Source organism: Cyprinus carpio, chromosome A16, assembly GCF_018340385.1.
Source record: "Cyprinus carpio isolate SPL01 chromosome A16, ASM1834038v1, whole genome shotgun sequence".
In the NCBI taxonomy this organism is placed as follows: Eukaryota; Metazoa; Chordata; class Actinopteri; order Cypriniformes; family Cyprinidae; genus Cyprinus; species Cyprinus carpio.
The window spans coordinates 23,355,485-23,365,484 of NC_056587.1; the positions used below are offsets into that span (position 1 = coordinate 23,355,485).

Sequence of the window (10,000 nt, forward strand, 5' to 3'; positions counted from 1 at the left end):
TGTATGAATATGAAGTCCAGCGTAGCGTCACTTCAGACTGTGTGAACTGATCCGGTGACTCTGTGTCCGTCAGACCGCCGTCCCGCTGCAGTTCGCTCTCTTCGAGTTAGCGAGGAACCCTGATGTGCAGGAGCGGGTCCGAGCGCAGGTGCTGTCGTCATGGGAACAGGCTTCAGGAGACCCCCAGAAGGCCCTGCAGGGGGCGCCGCTGCTGAAGGGAGTCGTCAAGGAGACACTGAGGTGAGAGCAGACAGAGAGAGAGACGGCGAAACACGAAAGAGCATCACAGACGCATCAGTAAAGAGTCAGACACAAACATACAGTTGCCTGATCTCCTGTGCTTCCAGTCAAGCCACATTTATTTCTAAAGTGCTTTATGCAGAAGAGATTGACTCAAAGCGGCTTAAAGTGACAAACAGGAAAATAAGGCTGAAAAATGAATCAGTTTTGTAATAAATGTCGTTTCAGCTGTAAAAATCAAGAAATTGTTTTGGGAAAAGCAGTGAAAATGATATTATGATAATATTATTCATTATATGTGTTAATATTTTATTTTTACATTGGTAACCCTTAAAGCCTTTATGTATAATGCATTATAAAGGTATTCATAATGTATGTTGTAATGCATTAATTGTAACAAAAGTTAAAATGCATTATAATATTTGAAGGTTTGTTTGTCGTGTTTAAATGCATTATTCTTATTAAATGAATGAATAGATAAGTATTATTTAGTATCATTAGTATTTAGTTGTTTTATTTTTTTGAACTAAAATGAAAATTAAAAATAAAAAAGATTTGAAATATTAATAAAAAACTATAATATATGGAAGATTGTTCCTCCCACAGAATAAGTCATTTTGAGTTTGTATCTCAGAATTCAGGTTTTTTTCTTGCAATCATGTGGAAAAAAAGCCAAATTATGAGATACTTATGAACATATATAGTAAAGTATATGATTTTTAACTAAATGAAAATTATAAATGTGGCCTTGTAACCTGGCTTCAACCACTAAAAAATTATAAATTGTGGCTAAAAATGAAAACATTTTATTTTTTAAATAGTATGGTTTTAGTTTAACTTGATAACCCTGAGTAAGTTCAGTATCATAGCGCCTCAGTAATCCTGTTCAGTTGTCTGGATCTCCTCTGTGTTTGATGGTGTGAAATGAAAAAAAAAAAAAAAAAGTGCCGTGTGTGTGTGTGTGTGTGTGTGTGTGTGTGTGTGTGTGTGTGTGTGTGTGTGTGTGTGTGTGTGTGTTCAGGCTGTATCCTGTAGGAATCACCGTCCAGCGCTATCCGGTCCGAGACATCGTCCTGCAGAACTACCGTGTGCCAGCAGGGGTGAGACGAGGGGCGAATCGTTTGGAGTCGACCTCAAAAACTCAATGTTTTGGCTCAGAAATATTTGCGATTTTTCTTATTTACAATCGTTTCTGAACATGTAGGATATGTTTGTACTTTATATTTCATGCATGTGTTCTGCAAAGATATTTAAAAATTGAATTTGTTTTGCGTTTGCAGCATGTTGAACTTCATAAAGAGAATGTTACTTCAGTCATGTCATGTTTTAAAGTTATAACATTGAAGTGGAAATCTTGAATCGGTCAAACATTCGTCGGGAGCGGGTCTGATTGTGTTCTGATGCTGGTTTCAGACGCTGGTGCAGGTGTGTCTGTATCCTCTGGGTCGCAGTCCTGAGGTGTTTGAGTGTCCGGAGCGATTCGAGCCGAGCCGCTGGGCCGCTTCAGGAGAAGGCTTTCGCTCGCTGGCGTTCGGCTTCGGGTCCAGGCAGTGTGTCGGCCGGAGAATCGCAGAGAACGAGATGCAGCTGCTGTTACTGCACGTGAGTGACGCGTGACTTACAACACCGCACAAACTTTCATCCTCAACACAAACCAGCGATCTGATTCTGCTCAGGAGACCGACTGATGTGTGTTTAGACTAGATTCAACTTTATATTACAGAGCCAGTCAAATACAGAAACATCTGACCAGAAGTGCAAATAGCAGTGCAAGCATGTTTTATAATTTGTGTTAAAGAGCATATTTTAGAAGCACTAGGAAATATATCTCTAATTTTCATAACCTAGAGAGACGCTGAGACTTGCTCATGTTGGGTTCATCGGAGTTAAATTCAGGGTTATTACTGTCAACTAAAACCATAGAACTAACTTAGAAACATTAACTGAAATGAAATCAAATATAAAAAACTTTGTTAATATATATATATATATATATATAACTTATTTATATATATATATATATATATATATATATATATATATATATACAGAGCTGGGTAGATTACTTATGAATTGTAATCAGTTACTGATTACAGATTCTGACAAAATTTTGTAGTCAGTAATATAATCTCTTAGATTACACATTTTGGTAAACTAATCTGAATTACTTTTGGATCTTGAGATTACATTTGTGCTAACCCTTATTTGATACACATATAATGAATTAGCCTAATCTTGTGCTATTTTGACAGATAAAAAATATATATATATTATCAAAAAATATATTTAATTCACCAACAAGAGCACAATAGCTTCTTTTTTTCAAGTGCAATGTATGGAAGTTAATACTTAAAAAAATACTAACACTAATGTACCTTGCTGTAAGTGTTTGCTAGTAACACTGAATAAAACAAAATCATATCTTATATGATTTTAAAGCATACTTACTTAGAATAAGTACTAGTAGAAAAATGCTACATTACAAAAAACATATTGAAAAAAACATGAAATTAAACAGCAATATCCCTGCTAGGTCAATATTAAATAAATAAAAAAAAAACACTAGAAGTGAGTATACACTGTATCAATGAAAAACATCAAACAATATTACATTTGCAAACATGAATTCTGAAAAAGACTAAATTCGACACAGCACTGACTTTCTATCCATCTTAAAACATTTAAGTGCATAGTACTAATGAGGAAAAAGACACAAAATCTGATGTAGTACACATGCCAGACCCAGCATGTGGCACTGAAATTCTGCCACAGGAGATGCACTAAGAACGGAAAGACATGGACTATGCGCATAACCTTGCGCTTCGAAAGAATATACAAACGAACATGGAACAATACATTTATTAATTTGTGTTAAATGTTAATTAATAAAAAGAACAATTGTTCACTGTTTGTTCATGTTTTTGTTGCTCTTACGTGATGTAGTCCGTGTTTGACTAGGGACGAGACGTGGGCTTATGACGTCATCGTTTCAGAAAATATACGGATTTGCTGTCCACATGAAAACGCAAAGGCGCCATTTTCAAATTTATCCACTCTGGGAACCGGTTTAAAAAAATATCGTTTCACTCTCCCAAAACGCCAGATCAGTGTGGACGGAACCACATATACAGATACAAAACTGCATATTGCAGCGAAAATGCGTCTCCGTGTGGACTGGGCCTTGAAGTGCATAAGGTAGTTAACCTGAAGAAAAAGCTCAACATTAACCAAAATATATTTCCCAAAGAACATGAACTTTGGCTAGGTCATAGATTTCCGTGGACAGCAAATTATCCATGGTAGGCAGGATTCTTACACTGAACAGTGGGACATTTTCCCGGACTTTTCTTTAAAAATTAAATGATGTCTGTACATATTACCAGTGATTAACGAGGCGCTTTACCCGCTATTTTCCAATTATCATGTTGCTGATTTCTTCTGAGCTGCGAATGTTCTGACACCGCCTCACCCCTCTCCGCCGGAAAGAAAAACTTGAAGATGCACACGAACATATATAAGCGGCAGGTTATTAGGAAAAAATAAAACGTTAAAAAGGAAATTTAAGAGAATCAATTAATTTTGAACAACTTATTTTACCATGGTTTAAATAATATGTAATCATGTAATCCATTTAAAAAGTAACTGTGTTTGATTACGAGTATTTTAAAAAGGAGTAGTTACTCTAATTAACAAGTTACTTGAGATTTGGGAATCTGATTACGTAATCCAGATTACATGTAATCCGTTACTGCGTACCCAGCTCTGTATATAGATATTATCATATAGTAAAACAAAAAATTTCCAAAATAACTAAAACTAAACTAAAATTAATAAATAAAAATAATGGAGACATATTAAAAAACAATTACAAAAACTGAAAAAAATTTAAGTAAAACAAAAAATTAACAGACTATTAACAAATAATTTCAAAAAACTGAAATGCAAAAAATACACTGTAAATAAAACAAAATAAAACACAATATTATATCACAACACTAAAAAAAAAAACAAATTATACAATACAAAAAAAAAAAACTACAAATAAAACAAAACACAAGAGCATATTTTACACATGATGAGAGTATGTTTTACAAGGAAATACTATTTCTGTCTTTCTACTTCAAAATTTCACATTTAATTGTGGCCAGTGTGGCACTTGGCCTTTCTTTGAAATCATTTGTGAAAATTGTTTTAAAGTAAATCTAAAACCATTTTTATCGTACTATATAATGCTAAACAATGAATAATGGGAGCTAAAAAACACGTCACAAACAACAATCTATCAAAAACATCCCCAAAAAAACCAACACTTTGACTCTTGGGAGCTAAAAAACACGTCAGATTGAACTGTTGCTCAAACTCATCCAGGCTGAGACTAACTCTAATCTAACCCTAACTTAACCTAAACTAACACGAACACTAAAAACTGATTGCCAGGGTTGATGGGAATGTTGTTTCAGGTCCAACAGGGATCCAGGAGCATGTTCTGCTTGAGTTAATCATGTTACCTGATGATGATGATGTGTGTGTGTGTGTGTGTGTGTGTGTGTTTCTGTAGATTCTGAGGAACTTCAGACTGACGGTTTCGTCCACAGAAGAGCTGAACACCAAATACACTCTCATTCTGCTGCCAGAATCTCCACCCAGAATCACCTTCACCACACGCTCACTATAAATCACCACTGTTATTATTATTTATGGAATATTGCAGTGTTTATTATAAATTACAGATCTTATCACAAAATAATTATAAGTGCTCAACATAATAAAAAATCTAATATAGTAAAAAGCTCATTTTAGAAACTGCATATATTTCCAATATATAATAAATCTTAAAATTTGACAAAACATTATAATAAAAATTTTTTTTACATAGGGGATTTTGGATTTCTCTTTTTGTCACTCCATAAATAAGAAAATACTGTCAATAGACAGAAAACCAACACATGTTTAAGACTGTTGCAAATAGATAAAGAGCAATAAAATAAACTGTGAATGAAATATGAACAAACCTTCAGAATATAGAGAGGAATTAAACTGTAAATTTTGGTGTGTTTAAGAGATTAAAATCTACAGACGCAAATAGATAAAGAGCAATAAAATAAACTCTTAACTGTGTATTTCAGATGTTTTCTTTCCTCTTGTTTAAAAAAAAAAACCCTTTGTGAAAAGCCAAAAATCTTAAAGCTGAGTAGTGCATGAAAAAACAAGTTCCCCTTCTAGGGAACTCGCACTGCGTCCTCTAGTGGACACTATGGGGACTGCAGCCTAAAGCACCATTGAAACAACTCCAATCCCATTGGCCCACGTAGTCCGTGATGTCACAAACTTTAGTTGTCTTCAGGAGCTGTTATTTGTCTGTGCGTGTGAAGGCATTATGGAGGGCTTTCAGTTGTCGTGTCTCTGGCTTGCCTGCTTTCTGAGGGAAGGTTCGGTGTATGTCTGTCTCTTCCCTTGGTGCTCTCTCACCAGGTGAACAGGCATGTGCCAATGCATGGCTGAGTGGACAATCCGTTCCCCATAGTGTCCACCAGAGGACACTATGCGAGTTCCCTAGAAGGGGAACGTCTCGGGTTATGCATGTAACCATGGTTCCCCTGGAAAGAATTTTCACGTCTCCTTATAGACAACCAAGTTGCTGACGTGTTTAGCAGGCACTTCAGACTTTATACTCCCGGGCACCCCCCTGTGACGTCACGGGCTACATGAGCTAATGGGATTGGAGTTGTTTTCACACGTGTGCTTCAGACGTCGTCCTGCTGGCAGCAGTTCCCATAGTGTCCCAGCTAGAGGACGCAGCACAATGTTTTTGCCTGTAGTATCTCGCCTCAACTCATATGCCCTCATAAGACACTTTTCTTAGTTTTCCAGAAGTAGAAGTCATTATAGTTTGCTAAACTTCTGTAGTGGTGAACGGTAATAATATGATTTTCATTCTTGTTTTGCTCCAATAGCAAAATGAAAAAATCTAACATTGTGTTCTCTCACACTTTAACAAAGGAAAAAAAAAAAAATGGAGAGATTTATTACATTTGTCAGAAGGTCAGAGAAAGGTGGGAAAATTTGCCTTCAACACTTCGGTTTCATGCTGATTTAATCAATCATTCAATCAATCAATCAATCAATCACTATCAATCAATCAATCAATCAATCATCAGTCGCTGATGTGTGAGATGGACTGACACCATCAGCAGCACTTTCATCTGGACGTTCTGATCAGTCACACTTGGTTCTTTCAGTGTAAAAAGTGTGTGTGTGTGTGTGTGTGTGTGTGTGTGTGTGTGCATGAGTTTGTGTGTGTGTGTGTGTGTGTGTGTGTGTGTGTGTGCATGTGTGGTGTGTGTGTGTGTGTGTGTGTGTGTGTGTGTGTGTGTGTGTGTGTGTGTGTGTGTGTGTGTTGAATCCGTCTCTCAGTGTTCAGATGAATCAAACTTTGACCTTGACTCGTGTGTCATCAGTCCTTTAGGTGGCGCTGCAGAAGATGAGCATATCTTCAGGTGTCTTGAGCTCAGGCTGGAGACTCCTTCAGCAGCAGGACACGCTCAGGTAAGACACCCGTCTGCTTCAGAAAACATCATATATGGGTTAAATGTTGATGGTTGGACACTGGGACTGAAATAAAGCTCTCCTGGAAGAACTTCTTACATAACTGTTCCTCGCCTGTTCCAGAGTTCAGATATTTGTCTCAGGGTCCATGAACGAGTGAATTAATTCATAAATCTTCATCAGTGCAGTGATGCTCCTCCAGATCTCAGTTAGTTTGTCTCTTATATAACTGGTTATTTATCTTAATCATTTTAGTAAGGAGTACAACGCCAAAGTAAAACCACATTATTGTCTTTATTCTTCAGCGAATCTGAGTGGGTGTTTTGTCTCCAGTGTTTTGGTCTCAAAGCAACTGTTTCTGCACAAAGGTTATTTGTCCACTAGCTACTGATTTACTACCTGCGTTAGTCTCTGCAAACACAACAGCTTTATTTACTGTTGCTTTGTACAGATACGCCTCTGACAGAGATAAAGACCTTCAGCACAAACATTTACTCGCCCTCATGTCCTCCCAAACCTCAATGACTTTCTTCTGTGGAACATAAGAGAAGATATTATGAAGAATGTTGGGAACCAAACGGTTTGGGTTCTGATTGTATGGACAAAAAATATAATGGAAGTCAACATTCTTCAAAATATCATCTTTTGTGTTCCACAAAGAAAGAGTCTGGTTTGGATCGGCTTGAGGGAGAGTAAATGATGACAGAATGATTTCTGGACGTTTTTAACTCTTTCTCGCCAGCATTTTTAAAACAAAGTTGACAGCCACTTATTGATCATTTTCACAAAATGTTCATGGCCCCGAAAGTACTTTTGTTGTATGAAGTATCTGAACATGCAATATGTCAGAAGACAGAACAGAGCTTCTGCTTTTAAACGAAACGAACTGTTTTATAACAGCTTCATGCATTCTTTTTAAATCAACACTTAATGTGGGTAAATTTCATGAAAAAGTAACATTTTGAACAAAAAGCTGAGAAAATCAAGTTTTTGTAAAAGACTACGCCTGGATTTGGATTCAGAACGATGATCAGAACATTGATCTAGCAGACCGCTTCCATCAAAACCCCCAAAAACAGTCCTAAAGCACTTCCTGAGTCAACATTTCATTCGGTAACTTTAGGCAGTTTTTAATTTATATGCTGTTTAATGCTTTATGATCATGTTATTTTTACATATGCATCTGATTACACATGATTCTGCTTCTTCGCCTGTGTTTTGATCCAAAGATTCTTTACTCTGTCAGAAGATGTGTAACAGCACCTCCTACTGTATAACAGTGAAAACAAGACAAAAGCTAATATAGAGTTGGTCCACCTTTGCAGCTTTAACAGCTTCTACTCTTCTAGGAAAGATTCTGGAGTGTTTCTGTGGGATTTTTTGGGGGAATGTTGGACTGAACCATTCCAGCACATCCCAAAGCTGTTGGATGGTTTGAGGTCTGGGTGGACCAAATCCAGTTCTTCCACACCAAACTCATCCAACCGTGTCTTATGGAGTGTCTTTGTGCACTGGGTCTCAGTCATGCTGGAATAGAAAAGGGCTGTCCCCAAACTGATCGCACAAAGATATGGAAGCATAGTATTGTCCCAAAATGCCCTTGATATGCTAAAGCATTAAGATTTCCTTTCAGTGGAAGGTACGAGGCCGATCCCAACCCCTGAACACAACAGCCCCATCCCATTATCTTTACAGCTGGCACAGGGAACCATTGTCCTGGTATCCATCAAACCCAGACTCGCCCATCAGACTGTGACAGAAACAGGTTTCCTCTGCTCCAGAGTCCAGTATCTGCGTGCTTTACACACTTCATCCTACCGGGCTCAGCATTGGTGATGTGAGGCTTTCCTGCAGCTGTTGAAACCCATCCCCATGAAGCTCCCGCCGCACAGTTTTTGTGCTGATATTAATGCCAGTGGACGTTCAGCTGTGTAATCAGCAGAGCGTTGGTGACTTTTACTCTCCGTGTACTTCAGCACTCTGTGACTTTACCTTCTGCTTCGAGGCTGGGATGCTGCTGTTCCTCAACACTTTCCAATAATACTACTAGATGTTTGTGGAATATCTATCAGACAAGTGTGTGGGGGTAATGCATTACACATAATGCAAATTACGTAATCAGATTACCTTTTTCAAGTAACTAGTAAAGTAACAGCACAGCTGAAAGGTTTGTTTGAGCTGCACCCTCGACCTGTACAGACGCCAAACTACAATTCCTTCAGCCTGAGGCTCATTCATTCACTTCTGGTGTGAAAGGCTTTTAAATTTGCCAAAAATATGGTAGCACTATATTTTACAGTCCTGTTCCTCATGTACATACTATGTACTTATTTTAGTAATTACAATAACTATGTAATAACTAGGTACTAACCCCTGAACCCTACCCCTAAACTAACCCTACCCCATGTAGTTACCTTGTATTACCAGAACTTTCTTAGATAAATACACTGTAAGTGCACTATAAGTACATATAAGTACACGTACTGTAAAATAAAGTGCAACCTATAACATTTTTATATTAAAAACAAATAAGCAAGTCCAGCCCAGATGAAAAAAAGTAATGCAAAAGTAACATAACACATTAAGTAACTTTAGTAATGTAATTAGTTACTTCTTTTATGGAGTAACACAATATTGTAATGCATTACTTTTAAAAAGTAATGCAAGTAATGCAAAGTAAGCAGCACGCTTAAATTCACTGAGCCCTTCAGAAATGTAAATGCGGACTTGCATGCCTAGGTGAATTTATCCATCTGCGGGGCAGATTGAAACACCTGAATTCATGAATTATTAGGAAACATGTCCCAATCCTTTTTTGTGTCCAGTCCTCCCTCAGTGACAGTGGTCAGTGTTGTAAAATTCATCAATTATGAAACAAATTCAGTTTCTGCCGTAAAGCAGCTCTACAGAAGACAATCCAAGTCGTAATTCAGATCAGATTTTGTTCAGTGCAGGAAGAGACATTTATATTTTTAATTCCTCAGCTGAGAAGGTTTTTTGATCTTTTTTTGATACACCACCTGAAACTCTTTGTGATTGATGAAGCAGATGCTTATCTCAGCAGAAGCTGTTTGTGTTCAGTGAACGTCAGGTTAGTTTGTTTCTGTATGGATATCTTTAGCAAGGACAAAAGTCTGGATGGTCATTTTTAGAGTCAGGGTTGATGTGCAAATAAACACTGGCCTGAATCCAGACCTGAAACGGCCGATCTGAA

At 37.3% G+C, this 10,000-nt stretch overlaps 1 protein-coding gene across 1 annotated transcript in view; it reads left to right on the forward strand.

Moving 5' to 3' along the window:
- Positions 1–4,968, forward strand: part of LOC109110857 (cytochrome P450 11B, mitochondrial-like) — a 10,886-nt gene extending 5,918 nt beyond the window's left edge. The window contains exons 6-9 of the mRNA XM_042773307.1: positions 74–240; positions 1,262–1,340; positions 1,654–1,842; positions 4,799–4,968. Of these exons, the coding sequence (XP_042629241.1) occupies positions 74–240; positions 1,262–1,340; positions 1,654–1,842; positions 4,799–4,915 (552 nt within the window). The 3' untranslated portion in view covers positions 4,916–4,968. The remainder of the gene's footprint in view (positions 1–73; positions 241–1,261; positions 1,341–1,653; positions 1,843–4,798) is intronic.
- Positions 4,969–10,000: the final 5,032 nt, after the last annotated feature.